Source organism: Zootoca vivipara, chromosome 2 (assembly GCF_963506605.1).
Source record: "Zootoca vivipara chromosome 2, rZooViv1.1, whole genome shotgun sequence".
NCBI classification, from domain to species: Eukaryota; Metazoa; Chordata; class Lepidosauria; order Squamata; family Lacertidae; genus Zootoca; species Zootoca vivipara.
The window spans coordinates 70504504-70531971 of record NC_083277.1 but is presented as its reverse complement, the minus strand read 5'-3'; the positions used below and the strand labels follow the sequence as shown (position 1 = coordinate 70531971).

At 42.0% G+C, this 27468-nt stretch overlaps 1 protein-coding gene across 5 annotated transcripts in view; it reads right to left on the bottom strand.

Moving 5' to 3' along the window:
* Positions 1–22270: 22270 nt before the first annotated feature.
* The window catches only part of RAD50 (RAD50 double strand break repair protein), a 133125-nt gene continuing 127927 nt past the window's right edge, over positions 22271–27468 (bottom strand). For all 5 annotated transcript variants that reach the window (XM_035105403.2, XM_035105408.2, XM_035105404.2 and 2 more), the window contains 4 exons: positions 27270–27355; positions 25802–25944; positions 23952–24085; positions 22271–23056 (listed from right to left, as the gene is read on the bottom strand). In XM_035105403.2, the coding sequence (XP_034961294.2) occupies positions 22870–23056; positions 23952–24085; positions 25802–25944; positions 27270–27355 (550 nt within the window). In that variant the 3' untranslated portion in view covers positions 22271–22869. The remainder of the gene's footprint in view (positions 23057–23951; positions 24086–25801; positions 25945–27269; positions 27356–27468) is intronic.

Genomic DNA, 27468 nt, shown 5'->3' with positions numbered 1-27468 from the left:
CAGTTCAACTTGCATGGTTTACAGTTTTAGGCTTCCTGAAGTCCTTTGCAGAACATTATTTTTTCAGGAACATCCAGCCTGGTATCTTTGGCAAGCCTACAAATGAGCCATGATGCTGGCAATTGCCACCCCAAGTTGGTTGTCCCAAACATTTGGTAATCGCACATACACTGCATTTGCAGGTGAAGGCTTCATGTTGAATTACTGTAGCCATTGAGACTAGTCTAGTCCATGTTTGAAGGCTGTCAAGAAGACAAGCATGCACTTCCTTCCTCTAAAATGGAAATGAGGGTGGGGGCAGGAAACAGTTGCCCAAGGTCCAGCCAGCAAGTCAGGACTTCCACTTGCTTGCCAAAGTTTCCTTCCCTATCCAATCTATTGCCTTTTGTTTTACAGAAAGCACCGTGTAGTGAGGAAAGAGTAAGAAGAATTAACTTTGAATATATTGATGAGAAAATTGTAAGTGACAAGTTTATGTCCGTAACCCAAAATGTAAAGCTTGAAAGTGTTTAGCAGCAAAAACTGAGCTGTTTGGGGCATGTGGTGGGTGTGTTGAACGGGCATTTAGAAAATCTTCCATAACTTTCAAATGCCGGCCATGGCTACTTTAAGAAGGAGTGTCCACAGTTGGCATCAAGTCATTCTTTATTCATTATTTCGAAATGCTACAGATTGCTGTCCATATACCGTAGTCAAAATGTTTGTTGCTATGGCAGAGCAGTGGAAGGGACACTAAATGATCAGGTAGCAAAAAAAGCAATTCCACTGAAAAACTTCTCAACACTTGGGAATTGCAACACAATTTCTCAGTACAGGATAAAATTATGCAATGGGGAAAATTGCATTTTTTTCATAAATCAATACATTACTTTTATTTAATTTTCTACTTTCCTCAGTTATAAGTTTTTGGTTTTTTGGATGTGTCGCTTCTCAGCCTGCTACTTCATTTGATTCAGGCAGGTCTCTTCACAATACCTGATATGGTTCAGGCTCATAGAACTTTAAACCACTATGAAAAATGTGGTTGCAGAAATTTACAAACTATGTAATGCCTTGTTATGACCAACCAGGGGTATGTGGGAAAGGAGCCATGCTTCTGCAAGTGTTGAGGCCTTCTGATTAAATCTTTAAGCCTGTCTCAGTCTGGAGTACAAGGAAGTATGTATTTGGGAGACAAACAGCAGAATCCTTGCCATGTCTATTCACAAGTTAGTCCTACTGAACTCATTAGGGTTTACCCCCATGTAAGTGTGGATAGAATTGCAGCTTAAAGTTGTATTGTCATACACTCTTGCCTTGAAGTAAGTCCTAATGAACTCAGGAGGGCTTACTTCTTAGAAGACATGGTTAGGATTTCAGTTTTCCAATCCTGGAAGTGACATCCTTCTAGAATGACATGTGCTTTTTTCGGAATATTGTTATTACACTTCAAAGAACATGTTAAACCACACACATGGTTTTTGCAATTATGTATGCCATGCAAGTAGCTGGCCAAGGGAAAAGCACCAGGGGTTGATCCGCTATAGCATGAAACATAAAGAAATTAGATTATACATAATGATAATGAGTAACTTGAGTCTTGAGAACGTTATCTCCCTAAACAAGTAGTTCAGTTAAATTTACAGGCATCCCCAAACTGTGGCCCTCCAGATGTTTTGGCCTACAACTCCCATGATCCCTAGCTAACAGGACCAGTGGTCAGGGAAGATGGGAATTGTAGTCCAAAACATCTGGAGGGCCGAAGTTTGGGGATGCCTGAGTTTAAAAAAAGTATTGTGTCAAATAAGAAATATGAACAAACCTTGTACTCAGTATGTATTGAAGTAGTGATGCTACATTCAGCTTTGAACTTTTCTCGACAGTGTCAAACTTACAGCAGAGTATTCTTGGATGTCCGCTGTGCGCTCGATAAAGTTGCAAAAAGCAATCCAACTGAATGCAACGGAACTGTGTCAGAAATCCAGCTACACCCAGAGCTGTATGACAACCAAGTGAGCATTCTCTGTAAATATATATTTCCCATCAGTGAAAATCTTGTGAAAATACAATCTTATCCGCTGACTCAGATCTTATCAGATGTGTGGAAAATCTGAAAAGAGATTTGCTTAACCAAACTTCAATCCAGCAGGTCAGATAGGCCTTTTGCAAGGGAAAGCCACAGAACGATGAGAGAAGCTCTCAGACCTGTGAGAATTAATCAGTACTTAAATATGATCAGTATATGGGCCAATCAAAGTGTGGATGAGCCTGTTGTAGAGTGAAAGTTTGCCCCTGCCCCTTTCTTTAGTTCAAAAACTATTGGGGAGGGGTTCCAGTATGGGATATATTTTTAGAAGCATATTTATAAATTGCTTTACCTTGACCTAAGAGATCAGCTCTAATCATCTCTCTCTAAAACAATACTACTACTACTACTACTACTAATAATAATAATAATAATAATAATATTCGTTCAGGCCTACTTCTACAAATGACCATTTTGGTAGCTTTGTTCTGTTAGAGCTGTGCAGCCATTTCAACTCTCCTTTTGTCTCCCTTTAAAGACCAACTGCATTTTACCGGACAATGGTGACATGCTAATGAAGGTATTCTGCCCAAAACTACAAGATTACGTCAGCCACTTATATGCCATCTGTGTGAAGAACTAAAACTCTACATCATAAGGAGTAAGAAGATTTTTGTTTCATAGGAAACCCTGGCATCTGACATTGTCCTGGAAACCAACACTTCATTCATGTTTGTTATTCTTAATGTCTGATATCGAAAGGGGAAATGCAATAATTAATATCTTCAGCCGGGGGGGGGGGGGATCAATAATAACACAAACTACCCACAGCAGTGAGCTCAAAGACCCTTGAGCGTCATCATATGTATTTGGAGGCTGCTACTGTATGCAAAGATTTGAGGACCAAAATCAAATTCACACCATTCGTCTAAAGCCCATGACTTGCTTCCAAAGAATCCTGGGAACTGTAGTTTGGTAATGGGGCTGGGAGTTTTCACTTTGTGGTGGGTAAACTACAGTTCCCAAAATGATTTGGGGCGCAAAAGAACATCTCCTTAAAAATGACTGGAACAAATAACAAACCCTCCAAGTGCCCTATTTTTTAGGGACATCCCTGATTTAGAGAAGCCATCCCAGTTTCTGATTTGATCCCGGAATGTCTTGCTTTTCCTTAAGACATCCCTATTTTCATTGGAGAAGTGCTGGAGGGTATGGAGTCATCCGATCCCCAAGCTGTCTGAAGGCAACCCTGTATAGGAAAGTTTTCTTAATGTTTCATATTTTATTATATGTTGGAAGCCCCCAGAGTGGCTGGGGCAACCCAGTAAGATGTGTTGGGTATAAATAGTAAAATTATCGTTATGGAATGGGATGTCCCTATTTTCATCAGAGAAATGTTAGAGGGTGTGAAAGAAGAAGAAGCTCTCTCGAAGTCTGGTTCTGCCCAAATGTGGCAGCAGTAGCCTTCAAGTGCCCATCTTGGAACTGATGGTGGAAACAGGTTGAACGAATAGCGAAAAATTTAAGGCAAATATAGTACAGTATAGCAATATTCCTCCCTCTTATCCCACAGGAGAGTCCATAGATTTAGGGCACTTTCATATGTGACGCTTTTTCAGACTGCATGCACACTGCACATTTCAGTCAGATGGCTTTCCCCAAAGAATCCTGGGAATTGTAGTTTGTTAAAAGTGCTCTGTGTGGGTTGGATTTTCTATCAAGGCATGCCTTAACATCAACAAGTAATCCATTTGTTATTTAGTTTTTAAATTCGTTGTTGTTTTCTGTAATATATAGTCGCAACTGATGACCAACCAAGCAGTAGTTTAACATGGTGTACATGTATGTCACTGCTGTCTGGATTGTTCTGTCATGTTGTACAGAAAATGTCAGCATAAATCTTGGGCAGGTGTGTGGTGAAATGGTTGTCTGCATCTATCCATCCATTCATAAAGATGGAGGGGTGTGTGAAAGCACTGAAATAGTGTTTATTTCCTCTTAGCAGTTTCATGACATTGGGTTGAACTTATTTATTTCTGTTCTATTTAACATATTTAATATTTTATAGTCTAAATATTTTCTTATCAAGATTAGAAAACAAACCTGTGCTTAAGTGATACAGTAAATGAGATATTTTATTGAATTTAGTAACCATAAGAGTTATAAGGGTTATGACCATTATTTAATATTTAAAACTATAGTTATATATTTTCCTGTTTGTAGTTATATAATTGGTACTGTTGTTGTTTTCATAAACTTTCCTCATTTTGTACTGAAGAATAATTTTTATACATGTGTGTTGAATTTATACTGTATTTAAATTGATAAGGATTTCTTATGTGCTATTTTTATATTAAGTTAATAATGAAAATATTTAAGTTACCAAACACATAATAAAGTCTTGAGCAAGAGTGAAGTGTTTTCCTTTGATTTTAACATATTTTAAGAATACTTGAATCGAGTTATTTGTGAAGTGGTATGAACTGGGCTTGACATTACACTTCATTGAGTAAAGCTGAACCAGCAACAAGGATTACAAACCCAATAAATTGTTCACCTCACACTTTTCAATGCATTTGCTCATCACTTTCCTAACCACAAAAAGTCTGTAATTTTTAAAGAAGATTTATTGTTCTAGGGTGATAGAGTGCTTTACTTCACTGAAATTGTGCACACTTAAAATTTGAGGGGTTTTTTTGTTTTGTTTTTTTACTAAAACGAGCCCAGGAAGGGAAACATATCTATACTAATACAAATAAGACAGTTTGAAACAACCTTTTAAAACAGCTTCAAAGCAATCATTAAGTACTATGCACTTGAATCCCTCCCACAAAATTGTGACACTCTGGAGAATGATCACATTAAGCCTTGGCCTAATCATTCTCAGCATTCCCATTTGTACAGTGAGATGGAGGGTGGACTGGGTTTTACAATGCCTTCCATGTGCTTAATTCTGTAAATACTTACGTCAAATTCGTGAACATTTGTTTCTGCTTGTGGCACATTCCTAACTGCACTGGACTCAACTTGCCATTCTCCACTAGCCACCCTGGTCTCACCTCTGGGCCATCACCAGGCTCCACCTCAAGCCCCACTCCTGATAGCAACACTTTGTGGAAAACACTAACAAACAATTAAAGAGAAGAAGAATTGCACTGATATTGCACTGAATGGGTGGGTGGGTGTCTATCACTGTGTGGGAGTGCTGGGATGGTGAGAAGAGTTGGACTCACCAGCTCCACCTAGCTGCTCTTTTCTTCTTGAACTGGCTTTCACATTACCACCAATCAGTTATAATCCGTCTGCACTCTCTCTTTTGCTCTCTCTCCTCCTCCCTCCAACAACAACAACAACAACAATAATATCACCCTCGACATTTTTCAGTGTTTTCTAATTGCCCTGTAAGTCGGAACTGTCTTATAAACAAATGTCACCACACCCAGTCTTGTCATAACATGGACATCTGCTGTCTCTCTCCTAACAAAAGTCTTTCTCATTCTCTCTTTCAGTTAGTGAGACCTTTCCCACGAGAACTTTCTCAGCCTCATAGCTGGCAATATTTCATACACAAGCATCTTCCTTGATTGTCGCAAGTTTTATTGGGTCCTTCAAATGTTGCTGGACTCCAAGTCTCAACGGGTTCAGCAATCGTGGCTGACAGAGTCACAGTCACAGAAACATCTGGAGGCAATGCTTACCTTTCCAACACTGAAGTCAGTACTAGTTGGAGAGAAGGGTGAAGTAGCAAGGGCGTTGGGGTGGTGCAGAAACCGCGGCAGAGCCAATCCAAAGCGCTTCTCATTGTGCCAACATGGCACCAGATTGCCTGCCGCTTCACTCCCCTCAATCTCAGGAATTGGCCATGGCCCCCGGCTGACTTGGGAAGCCAAGCAAGCAATGCCACCCCACCCTGCTGACCCCTATTGTCTGGTGGAAGACACCATGCTGGCTAACACTTGAGCTAGGTTCTCATCCACGCAGTTACATTGTTTCAAGAAAAGTCACTCTGGCCCACAAAGTAGATAACAGTTACTACACAGAGCCAAACTGTTCTCTTGTCTTGATCATCATGGCTGCTTTGGCGTTTGCTCAGTCTAGTGGTCTAGTGCAGCTGAATTGACTAATGGTGGCAAAATACCACTGTTTTGCAATAAACTCATAGCGGAGCCTGTCTTGCCAAGGGACAAGATGGTTCCTTTTGAATGCAGGTAGGCAATGAAAAGAAAAACCAATTTGCACTTTAACCGGATTTGTTGGCTTGGCAAGAATACTAAGCAAATCACAAAAACAGAGATATCACGGACCTTAGAGTTGCTGGGTAAATCCTCCCACACCTTCTGTCTAAAGCTGGCATTAGGATCTTTCTCTAAAAAGAGACTACCCAGCTTTATATATTGTTTCACGCCACCATCTCCGAGTGGTGCGAGATTCCAGGGGTTCCAGGCACTTTACCCAGAGTCTGGCTTCCTTAGAACAAGGGAGAGCCTAGACTGTGGTGTCTTTATGATATATGGTATATTCACACACAGAAACAACCTGAGCCTAAGATGAGGGGCCTCACAGCATCAACACCTAAGGCGATCTTGCTTCTCCCAATGCCACAGCGTTGGATTCCAGCAGAAATCAGGCATGGCTTTCCTTCTCTGGCTTCTGCCTGCTTCTAGCCCAGCTGTCACACACCACTCTGCTTTTGCCTTTCTCACTACCAGCCACATGAAGGAGGGGGGCCACCCATTTGCCCTCTGGCACAGAACAACCTCCTTTCTTGTAATAATGATCCTACCAGGACTTATGGTAACTAAGGTGGGAACTGCGGCCTTTGTCTCACAAAGGAAATTGTCTAGCTAATACAATGAGGGACTCCTCCATTACATTTTAACCCTTGCTGAACACAGGACCCCGGAAATGAGAAGGGACACAGGCATCGTGCAGCCTAACCTTCCCCCTCAACTCACAACCCCAGGCATCCCCAAACTGCAGCCCTCCAGATGTTTTGACCTACAATTCCCATGATCCCTTGCTAACAGGACCAGTGGTGAGGGATGATGGGAATTGTAGTCCAAAACATCTGGAGGGCCAAAGTTCGGGGATGCCTGCACAACCCCATTATATGAGGATGTCACCAAAAAATTCCACGCTCCTGGCTGTTGACTTCAAAGGACAGGTTGCTGGCCAAGTGAGACGGTTCATCAGTCCTGTGCTGACCTGCCTGTCCAATGTCTTATCTTGATGGCTTATAAGGAAAGCCCACCACCCTTATTACTGTACTTTCTTATGCTGCAGTCTTACCCAAAGCCCACACCCCTTCTCATGACATAATGCATTCCTAAACACACTTAACTTCTTAAAGGATGCTTGAAGGAGTAATATTAACTGCACAGGTTCAGGTTTCTCTGCAGACCTTGCATAGCCTACAATTGCCACGCAAATGTTGGGACTTTCACAAAAATGCTTAAGCCATCATGGCTTCTCACTTTGCCATACAGAGTCCCAGGACTGGTACACACCAGAGCAAGCAGGGGATAGGGAAGGAGAGATTGGTGTAGGAAGTACTCACAGCATGACGGCAGATGGTCAGGGGATGGATGTCAGTGCACAGGAACCAGAGCAGCAGGACCCATCTCCAGAGCCAGAGGGGTCCCTGTCCATGAACACGGCAGGCTCTGAGGCATAGGGAGCAGAAAGCAGCCTCTAGGAGGCTCAGAGGCTGAGGCAGTCAAGGCCCACAGCCCAGCTCCCTAGCTGGCCAGGTGGGGCTCGCTAGCTCTGGGAGGAGACATGTGATTCCTTAGCTGGAGTAGGCTTAGAACAGGTGAGGCTCACTTGCCTCATCAAGCCCAGATGCTGCAATCAGCATGCAGAGTACACAAAGGCAGCAGAGCCGAGGCGTTGTGTCTGCTCAACTGCTTGGATGCTTCAGGATCTCTGTGGGACTGTGCTTTGGTTTGGACTTTGGCCATGTGGATTGACTCTGGACATACCTGTCATACTGACTTGCTGCCAGGTAGGCCAGGGATTTGGGAGAGGGGTATGTGCAGGTGATTCATCCAGGATTCGCCACAAGCACCAGAATGCTGCAGTTGCTTTCACAGTCCTAATTTGCTCAGAAGTTTGAAACACTAAGAAAAAAGGAAGCTTGTGAATCCTTGAACTCAAAAGCTTCTATGTCTCTGGTCCCCAAAACAAACATTGGGGTACCCCATATCATACACCTGTGCAATTGCAACAATAATATCATAGTCACATACCATAGTCTATACCCCCCCCCCACCCTCTATAGTTAGCTGTATTATTGATTTGGTGTTTTCTTTTGCCCTCAGGCATGCAGTACATAAATTTTGCCCTGCATGCAGTACATAAATTCAAAGACTTCTGTGCTTAAAATGCTGCAGTTTTGTGTGTTTACTCTAATAACTTTGGTACCTGACCAGGAGAAAACGTCCAAGCAGTGATACTGATGTAGAGGAGTGTCCCCATTTGCACCTGAGAGATGTTGGAGGATGAGTCTTGCACAAAGTATCTGAGGGTTAAGTTGTCAGATGCCACTCTCATTGTAATATATCTTTCACATTTCCATTACGGGGGCCAGGCTTCTGTCATACTCATGGGCGAAGTCCAGCTGCAATCACAATGTAAATAAGGACCCTGCCATGTAGAAGTTCCTGGGTGGAGCTTGAAGAGGAGCTTAGTGATGGCGCAGAGGTAGACATAGGTGGCTGGTGGATAATGGGAAGTCTAGGATAGTGCAATTTAAGACGTTCCATGTGCAGAAACAAATGTTCATGAGATAGACCTATGGAATTAAGAATGTGAAGGGCATTGTAAAAAATACTCTTTCCAAACTCTCTGTACAAATGGTAATACTGAGGGTGAGTAAGTTAAGGCTAAATCGCAGGCATCCCCAAACTTCGGCCCTCCAGATGTTTTGGACTACAATTCCCATGTTCCCTGACCACTGGTCCTGTTAGCTAGGGATCATGGGAGTTGTAGGCCAAAACATCTGGAGGGCCGCAGTTTGGGGATGCCTGGCTTAATGTGATCAGTCTATGGGTACTTCCAGAGTCCAGTCTGTCACTATTTTGCAGGAGGGATTCAAGTGCATAGTATTTAGCTTGAAAGTAGGCAATAAACCTTATTTGAAACTTGTACAGTGGTACCTCAGATTAAGTACTTAATTGGTTCTGAAAGTCCGTACTTAACCTGAAGCGTACTTAACCTGAAGCGAACTTTCCTATTGAAAGTAATGGAAAGTGGATTAATCCGTTCCAGACAGGTCCGTGGAGTACTTAACTTGAAAGTACTCAACCTGAAGCGTACTTAACCCGAGGTATGACTGTATTAGTATTGATATGTTTGCCTCCCTGGGCACCTTTAAGTGACTGCAATACTGGAATTTTAGGTTTGCACAATGCAAGTGAATTAAAGCACTCTAACTCCCTAGGGCCTAGCACAATAAATTGATTTAAAAAGCAAAGGCTAGTGTGAGGTGAACTAATTGATTTAGTTTGTGATCTTTGTTACAGGATCAGCTTGCCCAACGGAGTGTAATGTCGAATGCAAATGTATACTGTTTCAAAAATGACTCTATTCAAGCTTTATGGAGATATTTTCATAACTATCAAAGGCAAACAATCCAGGGAAAATAAGAGTTTTGCTTGATATTTTATTGTGCGTTTTGTCACTGAAACATTTCCATTCTCAACTTAATATATAAACGGCACATAAGAAAACCATATCAGTTTAAATATAGTATTAATTTAATTGTAATACAAACATGTATAAAATAATTATTTAGTACCAAGTTAGTAACAGTGTCAATAATATAACTAATAGGAATACAATATGTAACTTTAACTATAAATATTAAATAATGGCCACAACTTAAAAGTCTTACTGTTACTGATTTCAATAAAATCTTTCTCTCTAGATGTGCTTAGCATTATTGCATCACTTAAGCACAGGTTTGTTTTCCAATCTTGACTGGAAAATATGTTAAATAGAACAGAAATAAATAAGTTCAACCCAATGTCATAAAATTGCAAAGAGGCAATAAACACGATTTCAGTGCTTTCACACACCCCTCCATCTTTATGAATGGATGGATAGATGCAGACAACCATTTCACCACACACCTGCCCAAGATTTATGCTGACATCATTGTATTTTATTTTTCTGTTGGAAGCCGCCCAGAGTGGCTGGGGAAACCCAGCCAGATGGGCGGGGTATAAATAATAAATTATTATTATTATATTATTTTCTGTACAACATGACAGAACAATCCGGACAGCAGTTACACACACATACAGCATGTTAAATTACTGCTTGGTAAAAGGTCATCAGTTGCAACTTTATACTAAAAACAACAAAGAATAAGAAATAACAAAAAATAAAAAATAAAATAAATTTTGATTGCCCTTAGATGCTAAGGCATGGTCATACAAGGGACACCTCTCCATTAGAACAACCCAATTTAGGAAGAACTGTTTCTTCATGGTTCCAGTGGCATTTTTTGGTTTTAGGAGATGTCAGAGATCTTTGCCCTTTCTACTCTCCAGCCCCCCCCCAACCTAAAAATCCAGGGAAATGTTGTTTACCCATTACAGAGCTCTAATTCCTAGCCCCCTTAACAAACTACAGTTCCCAGGATTCTTTGGTGGTAAGCCATGCACTTTAACTGTGGTATAAGTCAGGCATCCCTAACCTTCGGCCCTCCAGATGTTTTGGACTACAATTCACATCATCCCTGACCACTGGTCCTGTTAGCTAGGGATCATGGGAGTTGTGGGCCAAAACATCTGGAGGGTCACAGGTTAGGGATTCCTGCTATAAGTGAATGGTGTGGATGTGACTCCAGTCCTCAAATCCTTACACAAAACATCAGCCTCCAAATACATATGGTGACGCTCAAGGGGTCTCTGAGCTCACTGCTGTGGGTTAGATTGCATTATTATTGATTTATATTCCCTGTCTTAATAAATTAATTGTTACATTTCCCTATTTGACAGCATACATTAAGAATAACAAACATGAATGAGTTGTTGGTTTCCAGCACAATGTCGGATGCTATGGTTTCTTATTGGGGAAAAAGAGATCCTCCCAGTTCTTATGATGTACACTTTTTCTTGTCCACACAGCAGGCATGTAAGCTTCTGACGTAGTTCAATAGATCTGGACAGAATTCCTTCATTGGCCTGCTACCAACGTTTGGCAAAGTGCAGTTGGTCTTTAAAAGAAAATGGGGGGGGGAGAGTTAAATTGACCATACAGTTCCAACAGTACAATGCTAATAAAATGATAATTAGGAGAAGGAGGCCTACACTTATTTTGGCCCATTGAAAAGTTTTATTTTTTTTATTGGTTTTCCTGACAGATGATTAGAGCTGACCTCTTAGGTAAAGTAAGTTAAAGCAATTTGTAAATACATTTGTAAAAATATATCCCAAATCCCCAAGAATCCCTTCTCGATAGTTTCTGAACATTTAAAAAAGGGGGAGCAAACTTTTCCCCTACTACGTCTCACTGATGAGAAATATATACGTTTACAAAAAAAAAAAAATACTCACATGGTCTTCATACAGAGAGTCGGATGGAAGCATATTTGATACAGTGCTGTTGCAAGCAGTTTGAGAGACATTTTTAAGAGCCTCGTTGACTTGGCAAAATACTCTGCCGTACGTTTTGCACTGTTGAAAAAAGGGTTTACAATTGAATGCAGCATGACCACTTCAACACAGTTTGAATGCAAGGTTCATTTGTGGGGTTTTTTTTTTTTTGTCATTTGTTCAATCTGGTTTTTGAAGTGCAATAGTACTGTTCAGAAAAAGCATATGCTCTTCTAGCAGGTTTTTAACTGAACTACCGGTACTGTATTTGTTTAGGGGGATAATGTTCTCAAGACTCAAGTTACTCATTATCATTATGTATAATCTAATTTCTTTGTTTCACGCTATAGCGCAGTGGTCCTCAACCTTGGGCCTCCAGATGTTTTTGGCCTACAACTCCCATGATCCCTAGCTAGCAGGACCAGTGGTCAGGGATGATGGGAATTGTAGTCTCAAAACATCTGGAGGCCCAAGGTTGAGGACCACTGCTATAGCGGATCAACCCCTGGTGATTTTCCCTTGGCCAGCTACTTGCATGGCATACATAATTGCAAAAATCATGTGTGTGTTTTAACATGTTATTTGAAGTGTAATAACAATATTCCGAAAAAAGCACATGTCATTCTAGAAGGATGTCACTTCCAAGATTGTAAGACTGAAATCCTAACCATGTCTTCTAAGAAGTAAGCCCTCCTGCGTTCAGTAGGACTTCCTTCAAGGCAAGAGTGTATGACAATACAGCTTTAGGTGGCAATTTTGTCCACACTTACATGGGGGTAAACCCTAATGAGTTCAGTAGGACTAACTTGTGAATAGACATGGCAAGGATTCTGCTGTTTGTCTCCCAACTACGTACTTCCTTGTACTCCAGACTGAGACAGGCTTAAAGATTTAATCAGAAGGCCTCAACACTTGCAGAAGCAAGGCTCCTTTTCCACATACCCCTGGTTGGTCATAACAAGGCATTACATAGTTTGTAAATTTCTGCAACCACATTTTTCATAGTGGTTTAAAGTTCTATGAGCCTGAACCATATCAGGTATTGTAAAGAGACCTGCCTGAATCAAATGAAGTAGCAGGCTGAGAAGTGACACACCCAAAAACTTTTATAACTGATGAAAGCAGAAAATTAAGTAAAAAGTAATGTATTGGTTTATGAAAAATTCTGCAATTTCCCCCAAAATGTAGGTCACCATTGTAGGTCACCTGAACAAATCTCCTGTACTGATAAATTGTGTGGTAATTCCCAACTATGGAGAACGTTTTCAGTGGAATTCCATTTTTGGGATGTGTTTTTCATTTAGTGTCCCTTCCATTGACCTGCCATAGCAACAAACACTTTGACTGCATAGACAGTAATCTGTAGAGAAGTTCTCAAATAAAGTGTACAAGTTGTGAGACTCCTATGAAGGTTCTCAAGGTCCAAATATAGCATTTCAAAATAATGAAGGAAGAATGGCTTGATGCCAACTGTGGACACTCCTCAATGAATTAGCCATGGCTGATGTTTGAAAATTACGGAAGATTTTCTAAATGTCCATTATGTCAAGGACATGAACATTTTGCTTACCCTTTGCTCAGCATTAGGTTCAAAGCGAATTTTTCTAATTTCCGCATTACCACAAGATGATTTCTGTAAAACAAAAGGCAATAAATCGGTTAAGGAAGGAAACTTTGGCAAGCAAGTTCTGACTTGCTGGCTAAACCTTGGGCAACTGCCTCCTGACCCCCTGCCCTCATTTCCATTTTAGAGGAAAGATAGCAGGAGAAGTGCATGCAGGTCTTCTTGACAGCCTTCAAACATGGACTAGACTGATTCAATGAGAAATAGTGTCTCAATGGCTACAATAATTCAACATGAAGTCTCTACCTGCAAAGGCAGTGTATGTGCAGTTGCCAGATGCTGGGGATAACCAACTTGGGATGGCAATTTCCAGCATCGTGGCTCATTTGTAGACTTGCCAAATATATGAGGATGGATGTTGCTGTGAAAAGGATTTTCTGCAAAGAACTCCAGGGAAAACAATATTAAAAAAAAAACAGCAACCCTAATGCTGTAAACTTTGCAAGCTGAACTGAGTGAGAGGAACACTTTTGTCCTTGTATAGAAGAAACAATCTTGTGAAAACAATCTTCTACAGGCAGCCTGTTCCTGTATATTTAATGCACAAAAGCCTACCACCATGAGGAAACATGGTTAAAGGGGTAATAGGTGGACCAGTATTGTGTGTATTGTGCCAGTTGCTCTAAGATACACTGTGGAGCCATGACTTTAGCATCATATCTCTGGATTGTGGTCCCTGGGCAGAGCAGAATGTGTGACCTGTAATTTCAGTTCTAGATTTTACAAAGAAAGGAGATTACTTTGGGATTTTCTTCTTGTCTCATTGTTCTGAGAGCATTCACAAAGTGACCATTACCAGTTTCTGCTTATATTAATATTCCTGATTCTAGATTAGATACTAGCCTGGTCTACTTATAGCAACTAGCAAATATCTTAAGCTCTTAGCAGCATAATTTTTATCCTGAAAATGTACGTAGTTATTTATTCATTACATTTTCCTTTCGGCAAGGAGCTCAAGGTGGCATACATCACTGAATGAAAGTTCTGATGTGGTTCAGGATTATAAAGTATTGAAGATTTTGTCTAGTAGCTGCACATTGACAAGATAATAATGTATTGCCCTTTAAAAGTAGCGAACGTTTTAAAGATTCATTTTGATTATTTCAGTTCTGCAACATGTACAATACCAAATTGAGTATCATTGTCAACATGCACTGGCAAATTGAACTGCATATTAAGTAAAGCAATACGTCCTGTTCAACCATTTCTGCTGTGTAAGAAAGTGCACACTTCTTATTCTTAGAGAGAGAGCACATTCTGAGAGAGAAAGTAACAACACCTGGCTCCCATAAGTTGACTCAGTAATAAATCTTTCCTTCTTGCCTTCTTTGCAATTGTTAAACAAGCAATAAATTGGCTGCAAAACATAATAAACATTTTTTTAAATGTACCTTCAGGTTCTCACATTCCGTAACGAGCTGTTTCTGTAATATTGTTAGTTTTCTTTGAAATCTGTGCTTGTCCGTTTTCTGTACCTCTCTTTTGAACTTGCCCAGTTGTTTTAATGGAGTAGTAGAGATCATTTCTACCAGCAAACAGATTGCCAGGATTGCTTTCAGAAACACAGCCATTGTCCTTTTGATTATTTGGAGCCACAGACAAGATTCTTACTGCTTGTTTCTCTTTTCAAGCTGGATATTTATATGTGCAACAGGGGAGATAGATAGGTGGTGTCGGTGTAAGTGGAATCCCCACGATCCGCAAAATCGCAAAACCACATCTATCTGATTATGTGGAAGATCTCTCATTGCAAAATGAGTAATTGAGTAATTGTTGCTGCTTAATGGAAATCTCAAGCAGGATTTCTATGCGAAGAAGCTTGTCTTTGCCTTGGCCCTAAAGCTCAATTTGAATGTCCAGTGGGTTTCAAGGTCCAGTTCAGAGTTATGGTATTATCTATCAAAGGGAGGATACCCTTAAGCAGGCCCATGTGGGGCGATGGGGAGCTGGGCACACTTGCCCCAGGCCTTGGAGGGCTAAGCTGGCGGGAGGGGGAGGGGGCGCCAGGGACCAGCTGCTTTTCTGTTTGAGTTTATAAAATACCTTCATCGGAGTCCTTTTCAAAATCTGCCTGCCTATTGATCTGAGGTGGGTGGTAGGCCTAAGGAAAGGGTCTTCTTGGTGGCAGTGGTCTAGTTATTGAATGGCCTCCCACAAAAGGCTCACTTATGTTTGGATTTTGGTCACAAACCTTTTGTTTTCCCAGGCCATTTAGCAACTATTACTTTTACTGCTTTTTACCGGTAGTTTTGAACTCTCTCTCTCTCTCTCTCTCTCTCTCTCTCTCTCTCTCTCTCTCTTATATATATATATATATATATATATATATATATATATATATATGTATGCATGTATGTATAATGTCTGGTCTCATTGTTCTGTGAGCATTCCCATCTTTAAATATATGGTATATTATTTGCTGCCCTTTGCTGGGTTATTGTTTCTAAATTGCACATTGGGGTGTGTGTGGTGTTAGGGAAGTGGTGGTAGTACCTCTGGTAGGGGACATGTTGTGCTCCTTCTGAGGTAGTTTGTCCCTCTTTGGTCCCCACTCTGCATTCAGCTCTCACTTGTGGCTCTTGGAAGCTGTCAGCAAGCGACACCCTTGGAAACAGCTTTGACTTGCCAGCTAAACCAGTTGAGGGTAGCCAGTGGGTCTCAAACCCTCAGTGAACTAGGGATTTCCCCTGCATGCGAAGACAGGCTCTGGCAGATTGAGTAGATGAGAACAATAGTGGGCCCAACAATCAAGAAGGTGGTTTCTGCACGTGCTGTAAAGCAGGCACCCCCAAACTTTGGCCCTCCAGATGTTTCGGACTACAATTCCCATCTTCCCTGATCACTGGTCCTATTAGCTAGGGATCATGGGAGTTGTAGGCCAAAACATCTGGAGGGCCGCAGTTTGGGGGTGCCTACTGTAGAGGGAAGTGAGGAGTAGGTAGGGCTCATCAACCTGGGAAGGTAGCCCATCTAGGAGAAGAAAAACTCTGTTTCTAAACAAGGGGAGGCAGGGAGGGGCAGCTGTCCCCCCCCCCAATCAATAAAAATCAATAAAATACATAGCAAACTGAGGTCCTGCTCCCCCAACAAAAATCCTGGCTACACCTGTGCTTCTGGTTGCAGTCAGTCTCTCTCATGTGGGGGGGGGGCATGTCTAAGAAGATTACCTATATCCATCATGTGGATATAGCACTGCAAGTTGTGTACTGGCTCCCTGGGGTTTATGGCACTTGGGTGTACTCAATCAGCACAATTTATTCATTGTGGTTTGTATCCAAATGTGTCCTTCAACTGATGGCCAGGCTTCCACTAGTGGACAGCAGGTAAAGCCTTTGCTCCAAGGAGTTTTTGGGTTATATGGCTGCCCCCCCTCATTTTATCCTCAAAGCAACCCAGTGAGCTTGTCTCATGGGCACCCAGTGAAATTTAAAGATTTGAACCTGGGTCTCCCCACCAGATTTAGTTCAGGACTCTATCTCCTACAGCACACCACATCATGCTGGCATGTTTGCACTCACAGATAAAATAGCAAAACATATTGCATGTCTGTCTCCCAAACTTGTAGCAAGTACCGTAAGTATTTCAGAGGCACTTTTAGTCCTGGACTCTTGGGTGTCAAGTTAGCATCCATGATACGAGTAATGCTTGTTGGTTGGTTCATCAGCTGTATCTTCTTCTAGGAGCAATAATGTAGCTAATAGTAATAATATGATACAGGGCTGCCTTCAGATGTCTTCTAAAAGTCAGGTAGTAGTTGTTTATTTCCTTGACATCTGGTGGGAATGTGTTCCACAGGGCGGGTGCAACTACCGAAAAGGCCCTCTGCCTGGTTCCCTGTAACACCACTTCTTGCAGTGAGGGAACCGCCAGAAGGCACTCAGAGCTGGAGTTCAGTGTCTGGACTGAATGATGGGGGTGGAGATGCTCCTTCTGGTATACTGGGCTGAGGCCATTTATGGCTTTGAAGGTCAGCGCCAACACTTTGAATTGTGCTCGGAAACGTACAGGGAGCCAATGGTCCCCATGGCCACTCTGTCACCAGTACACCTTGCCCATTCTGGATTAGTTGTAGTTTGTGGCTCACCTTCAAAGGCAGCTCCATGTAGAATGCATTGCAGTAGTCCAATCAGGAGATGTACCACTCTGGCAAGACAGTCTGCGGGCAGATAGGGTCTCAGCCTGCGTACCATGGAGCTGGTAGACAGCTGCCCTGGACACAGAATTGACCTGCACCTCCATGGACAGCTGTGAGTCCAACATGACTCCCAGGCTGCACACCTGGACCATCAGGGAAAGAGTTACCCCATTCAGGACCAGGGAGACCCCACACCTGCCCACCCCGTCCCCAAAAAACAGTACTTCTGTCTTGTCAGGATTCAACTTCAATCTGTTAGCTGCCATCCATCCTCCAGCCACCTCCAGAAACTCACACAGGACCTTCACTGCCTTCACTGGTTCAGATTTAAAGGAGAGGTAGATCTGGGTATCATCCACATACTGATGGACACCCAGCCCAAACCCCCTGATGATCTCTCCCAGTGGCTGCATGTAGGTGTTAAAAACCATGGGGGAGAGGACGGAACCCTGAGGCACCCCACAAATGAGAGTCCAGGGGTCTGAACACTCATCCCCCAACACCACTTTCTGGACATGGCCCAGGAGGAAGGAGCGGAACCATTCTACAAGAGAAGATTTGATAGCTGATAATATTAAACGGGTTTTTTAAAGAAGTGGTTTATTAACAGCTTCTTTAAGGAGCTCTGGGAAGACTCTCTCACAGAGGGAGGCATGCACCACCCTGCAGAGCCCATCACCCAGCCCTTCCCAGCTTGCTCTTATGAGCCAGGATAGGTAAGGATCAAGAAACAGATGGTCGGTTTCACTCGTCCAAGCAGCCTGTCCACATCATTGGAGGTAACAGATTGGAACTGATCCCACCCAGTTTGAGCAGACAGGACTCTAGCACTCCCCCAGCCCAGCCCCGCTACCACAGTGGAATCTACCTCTTTCCGATCCTGAGCAACTTTATCTGGTGAAGGTGGTTCTGTTAGATTGTGGACCACCTGAAAGAGTCTCCTGCTGTTGTTTTCTGCTGATGCAATAGAGGCGGCAAGGAAGGTCCTCTTCACCGTTGCTATCGCCACTTGGTAGGCTCGATGTGGAGCTCTAACCCGTGTTCGGTCTGATTCAGAACGAATTTCTGTCCACCAGCACTCTAGCCGTCTCAGTGAAAGTTTCATCGCCCTCAGTTCCAAGGAAAACCATGTGGCTGTCAGGGCTCCAAGCAATCAGAGAGGGAGCTTCTATACTGTCATTCACAGTATAGTAAACCTTTTGTTGGACTACAATATGCTTTATGTATGTCTGATTTTGGGTGTTCAGTATACTGTGACCCGGTTGTTGATTTCAGCTAATCACCATAATGCAATCGCCACACATTTCTCTTCTGCGACATGATTGTAGCATAGCATTTTTAATGCTGCCCAAGATTAGCAAAACTAAAATGACCACACTGTGAGAAAAGAAAGTTGTTTCTTTCTTTAGCTGTTATTTGGGAGGGGGGTGGAGGAAAGGAGCATGTCATTTTAAAAGATGCAACTTAATGTGGATATTGGTAGGAAACTGGAGTGTCAGTTCTTAAAATAAACCACCATAGGGCAAACAAGCAAGAGGTAGATAAAAGATTTTATCACAAAGTGATGCTTAAGAAAAAATGATGATACTAAACAAAAGAAATGGTTATGATAATTCACGTAGCATGAGTGGAAGGCAGGTTCGTAGGAGCTAACGGAACGGCATTCTTAGAAGTTGCCCCAGGGATTTTACGTGTATAATCAAACTAAGAATTAGTAATTGGACTTGCCTATCAGCCAGAATACATGGGGTGGAACGTTGTAGCATGAATTAGTTGTTGTCCCTTCAAGCGGTGCTAATTACTAGCAACTTGGGTTTCTGATGCTCAGTGCAATATAACTACCACTATTTTTTTTTAAAAAAGGTAAAACTAATGTGTCACCAGATATCACTCACTAACTGTAGAGAAAGATTTGTAGACACAGATCCATCTAAAGCTGAGCACCAGCTGTATGGGTAAGGGATATGTGTGATCCCTTAGAAAGCAAATTTTAAAGGCTGTAAGCTGTTGGGCAAGAATCATTTGATTCCCCTGCCACATTTCACTGGCATTTTCTGATTTACCTCAGGTGCCAAAATGTCTCGGGTCAGGTCTGGTAGCAAGTAGCCTTAATGGTGATCATCCACAATGGAGTTTTAATGTGGATTTCAAGATGGAGAGGGGGGATTTACACAACATCCTCTCGATCCAAGTGGACACCTGCACCGTCTCCCCACTAAACTTGATTTTCCCGAGCTAAGGATAACTTAACACCCATGTTGCTTGACTGTGGGTGTACTGAAGTAAATTGTGTAGGCAGAGCTTTGGTTTTTTATATATATATAAAAGCATGTATAGTGACATTTCACTGGGTGCTATAATCACACACCCAACTTCAACTTTGTTGCTATTAGTCCAAAGGAAAGGAGGCAGTTTGCACTTTCCTTCTGTCGCTGCTGAAGGCATGTTCCCGGTATTTTTAAATTTTTAAAACATCTGCTTTTGCACAAAACAGCTGCATTAACAATAAACATAAAATTTCCTCTTGCAGGTACGAGAGGCAGGAAAGGAGCAGGGGAAGGAAGTGGCAGTCTTTCATGGGAGTGATGCCTAATTGTTACCTGGCCTGCAACTATACACATGTAAGTATAATATTTTTGAGATGTCAAATGTCTGGCTACCTCTCTTAATATGGAAGTTGTTGCAGACCCTAGATATTTGGGTTGCTCTTTTTCACACCTTTCTCAGTTCTGCAATATCCTTTTCAAGTGTGATGGTTAGAACTGCAGAGTCTTCTAAGTGTGTTACATGCTTTAACTAAAACCACCTGATCCAAAGGAGGCCCCTTACTCATAAGCAGCCTGGGTTTTTGGGGGGCCTTAAGGTATGCACCCAGTCCACACCTTTTGATCCCAGAATTTCCTGGGGCTGGCAGGTAGTTTAATTGTCCCCTATGATTCCACAGGCAATGGAGTTATTATTGGGGGTAGACTGAGGAAAAAGAGTATATAATTGTACAGAGGCTTGGCTTTCCTAGGTCAGGCCTACACAGGGGGAAAACTATTTCAGAAGTACATGTACAGCCTCATCCTGGATGGAGTTTTGGGCACATCTGCCCACTGGAGGTCAAAGTAGAGGAGTATCCAACATGGTGCCCTTCAGGTTTTGGGACAAGTTGCACTTGGCCACCAACCAAACAATATTACACACCAGTGCCATACTAAACCCCGTGGAGGCCCCTAGGTAGTCTAATCTCGGGGGGCCTCCCACAAATTAACTCAAAGCTTCTACTCAGCTACTTGTGAATATTCTACTAGGATCTGGAGTCTGTGGGAACTCACAACACAATAACTCACAGAAAGCTTCATATCAGAGGTTTCTCGTGTGCACGCTCTACAGGGATAACGCTGAACTAAGAAATTGTAATTTTATCTCAAGATCAAATATTATTTTGATCCGTTGTTTGATCCACCCCTAAAAGGTGTGGGGCCCATAGGCTGGTGCCTACTCTGCCTATTTGGTAATCTGGCACTGTTACAAGCACCAATCAGCTAGAGAACCCTCTTACCTGTGGGCAGGCAGCAATGACACCAAGAAAGATCAACTCAGATGAAGGCAAAATATATACAATCAGACCAGGCAGGTACTAACCAGGCCTCCCTGGCCCGAGGGGTGATTGGTCCTATAGTAGGTCTGCTCCTACAGACCAAAGAAAGCATTCCATATGGCTGGAAACTGACAGAATTCTGGTGTAATACATGGGATAACTTGCAAGTAAGGACACATGGGAGGTCTGGAATTGTCCTGATATAAAGCTAAAACATGACCAACATTCAGTTGCATGCCTTACTGTTTAGTTTGGTTAACAATCTTGACTGCCTAGGAAAGTAGTTTGATGGTGGGAGTAAGTAATGTCAGAAGCAGGGGTAGTCCACTCTAACTTTCCCCTTCCATTATTGTTTTATAATGATGATCTCAGAAGTATATTTTAGGAACTACACAGTTAATATACAGGTTTTTTTTAGAAGAGTAATTTGGAACAATGGAACATTTCTTTAAATAGTCTGTGTCAGGTCATAGGATGAAAATGTTGCATGAAAAATTGCACCCAAGTGCCTGTTGCTAAGTATCGTTTCATGTTAGCCTGCACAGTATCTTGTTATCAGTGGTTAAATTTTGAAACCATGTGTTTCAATTCTTATTTTGGATATATACCACAGGAAGTTTTAAAGTATAAGCAAATGATGTGGGCATTCAATAACCTCACTGTGACACAATGAAACACATTAAGGAGAAATGCAAAGAAACTATACCACAAAATATCCAAATTATTATTATTACAGTGGTACCTCGGTTTGCGACTGCAATCCGTTCCGTGGAGGCATTCGCTCGCCGAAGGCATGCTTCTGCACGTGCGCAAAGCGCCAATAGAGTGCTTCTGCGCATGTGCGAGCTGTGCAGATCACTTCTGTGCATCCGACACCGCGGAACCCGGATGTAAACACTTCCGTGTCCGCGGCGTTCGCTTGCCAAAGCATTTGTAAACGGAGATAGTTGCAACCAAGGTTCCACTATAATGCCAAATGGGTCAAAGTTTGATAGAATAAGAATTAGTTGACAAGTATTGCATTGTATAATGCTATAAAATGGTATCAGTGGCAGACCTTGGCGTCTCAAATTTCAGGGCTGCCCTGTGTGAGACCCCCTACTGCTTCCCACTTTCTGTTGGATTTCATAGTTGCAGTGCCTGCTGCCATACACCAGAAGCTCTGTACCCAGTGTGACCAAACCAGTCGTGCTCCCCTAGATCCGCCTTTGATAATAGGATGGAATATAGAAAGTTGTCTACGTTAGAGCAGTGAGTCCCTAGGGTTTCAGGCAGGAGTCTTTCCTAGCCTTATCTAAAAAGCTATTAAGAATTAGTTGACAAGATGCCAGAGACTGCAGAGAACACTGGCAGGTTCTCTACCAGTGAGCCATGGTAAATGGTTCCCTGTAACACAATACATTACTGTGTGTAGTGCATAACCATGTACAGCAAGCAGATGGCTACACTTTTAGCTTTGCCCCATCACCCCCAGTACTTACATGTTGTACAGTTGTCTGAGCAGAAAGCACAAAGCTTGAGCTCCTTCCTGCTGATGAGTGGGGCTCTGTGTGATTTGGGTATCCCAACTGCAGAGTTCATACACTGGGCTTTCTGCTCATGCAACTTTGCACTATAGCTGCAATTTGGAGGGCAGAGATAGAGGTGCATCCCTGCCCCTTGGTCTACACACTTAAGAGGACATACACATGAGAAATATTAAAAGAAGGCTTAGCTTTTAGAACACCACATTTCTGTGGTCAGAGTTTTAATCTCAATTTACCCTCTGCAATAATACAACTGTTTAATATAAATCAACCAGCTACACAGGCAGCAAGAAGTCTCCATCAGCAAGCATCTGATGCTATCCAAAAGCAGTTTTATTTTCACCCCATTATGTTTTGGGTAAGTCCCATATCACAGAAGCATTTGCAAACTCTAATGGACGTATGATTCCAAAGATGTAACACTACATTTTACAATCTCAGAACACTGGTCAATGTTCTTTTTAATTCTGTAGAATTTCTCAACATATTCAGACCGACTCAATAGTTCCACAAAGTCTTCATCATGAGTTATAACAAGAAGTTGGAAGTTGCGTTGCTGGGATCTACTTTTGATTATCCTGTGGAAAATCAACATTTAGAATGTGTTAGCTTATAGCTGTCAAAATCTGGGTGGCAACAGCACAGAAAGCTGCAAATATAAGATGTTAATTGTTCCACCCATTTTTAAAGTTTATGATAATTTCATTTATACAAATACCCACCCCCTCTAATAACACAGCTACTAGAGAAAAGAAATAAGGGAAATGGAATGAATGAAGGGAGAATAGAAAAAAGGATGAGGAAAGCGTAAGAAATACACAGAACCAATTTGAGGTGACGAATGCACCTGTTGATCTGATGGCAGAGGAAAATGTCTGAATTGACCAAGTATGCTAAATTATTGTTTGATCTTTATAAATTTCTGGATTAGGGTTTACATGTGAGGGTTTACATATTTAGGGAGGGAGACACATACAGGCTTCCAGGTTCTTCCACACTTTTTCCAATAGCAGCAGTTGCTTCATCAATAGAGCAGTCCATTCTGGGTGCCCTCTCCTTTGTACGCGATTCCTCCATAATCTAACTTTTGGGCAATTAAAACTACACTGTATTAAGCTTTGCATTGAGCAGGGAGACAAACCTTTTCTCAGGTGAGAGGTGCAAGTGTCCATAAAAGGATATAACTAGGACAATCAAAATAATTATTTTGGGAAGATATGGGGGATTTATAGAGCACTTTCAATTTGCTTTAGGATGCAATTTGGTGTGAATAAAGTGGAGTATAATAGAGGAAGACTCAGCCAACATCTCTATCGCTGCTCAAAATTCCCATGCAAATGAAGCAGCAGAGGCGCATTACAAGGGCATTCCTCAGGACTGGGCCAGACTGATCTATGGACATGAATTGCTTTTCACTAGTGCTTTCCCATCTAAGTTCCCACAGGCTTCTTGGTAAAATCTACAGATACTTACTCTACTAAGGCATGTGCAAGAGATTCAATATTCTCCCGATCAAGATTGGTGGTGGGCTCATCCAGCGCAAGAATGCCACAGTTGAGACAAAAGGATTCTGCTAGAGCAAGGCGGATAATGAGGGAAGCAAGAACCTACAACCAAAAGTAAAAGGCAACCATTCAGCAAGTTAACCAAAACACAAACGCTTCTAAAAGCACTATGATGGCAGCACCATATCTGGACTCTACAAGTACATAATAATGATATAGCATTCAGGACTGAATGCTGCCCTGAATATAATCTTCCCTTTACACAGAAAACTAGTATGTCAGGAAGAAGGATTCTAGCCTTTCATCCTGACATGCGAGTTTACTTGGCTGATAAAAATGGGCAAACTTTTTTTAGAAAACAAACATACAAAGTGCTCTGCGAGGAGGGAGCACAGGCAGGGCAAGGTTATGCACCTGGCTGCTCAACACCAAATGTCACTGCTGCGTAACGAAAGAGGGAGGAATGGGTTGCTTAGCAGTGTGTTGGGGGCATGGAGCCAATCCAATGCTCCTGCCACCACATCGAACTTCCCATACCTTGCCCCTCCCTCTTTGTAGGGTGAAGTGATGCTTTGTGTTGTGAAGACAGGCGCACAAACCTACCCTTCCTGCACTGCTCTGCTGACTGATGCTGTCTGGTTGCCTGCTGTTAGAATAGGATGCTGGACTGGATAGTTCTTTGGTACGATCCGGCAGGGCTCTGTGTTCTTACATACTGCCATTACCTTTCCCTTCCTAGATTATATTTATCACCTTGAGTATAGTGCTTCAGAAGATGTAATACAGTAATACCTCCACGAACATCCGCCTCGTCTAGCGTCCATTCCGGCGAACATCCGCAGAAAACCCAGAAGTACTGAAACGGGTGACTTCCAGGTTTGCCGCTCGCGCATGCCTAGAAGCGCTAAATCGCGTATGTGCAGAAGCGCAAACCGCTCTGCGCAGATGTGGCGCTTTACCCTGCGTCCTTTTCGGCTAGCGGTCAGGGCTCCAAAACAGATCCCGGTCCCGCAAAACAAGGTATAACTGTACTAAAAAAGTTTTATCCTAACGCATGTTAATCCTTTGACTATCTCCCCGTTTCCCCCCCCCCCCGGGAAAAGAGAAGGGAAGCAGCACATCCTGCCCATTTTCCAGGTGAGAACGCATGCAACTACTGCATTTCCTACAGGTCTACAAAAAGATTCCCTTCCATTTCAAGCATTTCATGTATTCACATTTCTTTGGCAGCTGTGATTGTGGGTTACAACAGAGTGGTCTAAAAGAGGTTTGAGTAGCACCCTTTCATCATCTACCAAACCAGGATTCAGCCATCATGAGTCATTAGTCTGGCTGATATCTGAGGTCAAGTGTGGGTGGAAACATGAGAAAACTGCAGTTTATCCTTCTGGCAGGTACTACATAACTACAGTGAGTGTGTGTGCCTTATCTCTGGGGCCAAAAACAACACACGCTTCAGCAGCCACATGCTGAAAGTGCCTGTAAGCACCCTGCTTCTTCTCCCCATGTCATTGATCTTCTCCATGAATAAACTGGGAAAATGTCTCCCTGCCCAATGTGCTGCATCTCTCCCCTGCCCCCAGACCAATGATATTAACCTCTAGTTCTATTCTTTCATCTTCTCCTCCACCAGATGCAAGTGACAAAGTGGACCAGTCTGTGGAAATTTATGCCGTAATAATTTTTTTATAATCTTTATTAGCTTACAGTTCCATATTTTGCAATCAAAAATGCAAAATATATTTTGACTGTCCATGTACCAAATATGAAACCCAACATACCCTATGCACTGGCATCCAAACAAGTGTTGTTACCTACCTTTTGTCCAGCACTACATCTGCCCCTCATATCTAGAGCAGTGCCTTCCTTTATCATTACTACTCTGTAATTGTAACTCCTCCTCTTGTCAGCAGCAGAAACATTCTCATCTGCATCAGATCTAATTTCTATATATTCAATATCTGCATGGAAAAGAAAGCATTTTCACTACAGTTAGTTGCCAAATCGATAGATTTGTTGGCCTTGAAGCAGCTAAACTTTCTTTAGTCCAATCTTCTTTACAGAGGCATGATAGCTTCATAATCCAGATAAGCAGGGGTATAGGCAAGCCTGTTAGATTGATGAATTACATCTCTAGTACTAAATGGAGGAACACTGGCAGAATGAACAGAGCCCTAGTTAAAGATCACAAAAAGAAAGAAGGAATGATCAAGATGGACCACAACATCAATGACTCTATGAGAAAGAAATATGTGTTATTTATTGTTACGGTTCTCGACCAGCATACACATATATACATAAAACAATCCAAAATGCAATCTAAAATATAAGCAATAAATATAAACTTTAACCATTATAAAAATTATTAGCTAATAGAAGGTATCACTACTTGGGAGGGTACAGCAAATGGTAGCAATGGATCATCTTTGCCTCTGTCCTGAAATTTTTGGGCACTACTAACTAGGTCAGCTCGGATTTTTATGGCTCTAGCATAGAACTTGGCTACCTTTGCTGTCACATTAGAATTAGCATCTGAAAGAAGCCACTCTATATAGAAGTTGTCCGAGCGTCCAGGATGCTCAGCCAGCGTCGTGTGGATGAGTTCGCCTCATAGTAGCAGCTGCATCGCAGGAGTATGTGAACAATGGTTTCCACTTCCCCAGATCCACACGATATATTTAGCAGGATAAACCAAGACGACGACAGGATTAACCATGCTACTTTTTATAGGAAGTTTAGTTTATTAGGTTTATTTATTGCTTCCCAGAACCAAAGTAATCCTGAAGCCATTCACAGAAAAGATATACTCTAAAATACAAGTCACAGTAAAGCGACCATTAACAATACAGTGGTACCTCTTGTTAAGAACTTAATTTGTTCTGGAGGTCCGTTCTTAACCTGAAACTGTTCTTAACCTGAGATACCACTTTAGCTAATGGGGCCTCCCGCTGCCGCCACCGCATGATTTCTGACGTAAAGTTCTTAACCCAAGGTACTACTTCTGGGTTAGCAGAGTCTGTAACCTGAAGCATTTGTAACCCGAGGTACCACCGTATAACCCTTTCCAGGCCCCAATTAGAATTCCTAACTTAAGAGAGGATTCTTTTCTCTATCCAGAAAAAAGTCCATAATGATTATAAGGAATGTTCTGAATATGTACTGATTTTTGTTCTGATTTTCTACGTATTTTTTTTTTAATAAATGTTTTCCTGTCCTGAATCTTTAAGAAAATGCATAATATAGTATAAATCTACACAAAAAGGATTAAGAAGAAATACTTTGGTACCTTGCCCCCTGTAGGTGCTTCGCCAAAGGTCACGAATTATCTTGTTTATTTCTTCCATCTTCATGCCGTGAAATGTCATTATTGCTCTAAAAGAAAAGAAAAAGCCACAGCTCATTATGCTCCTTCCATCAAACTTCACTTTCTTTCTACTATAGGCATTCAAGTTTGTGCTACAGTTCTTGAAAAATAAATGATGTAT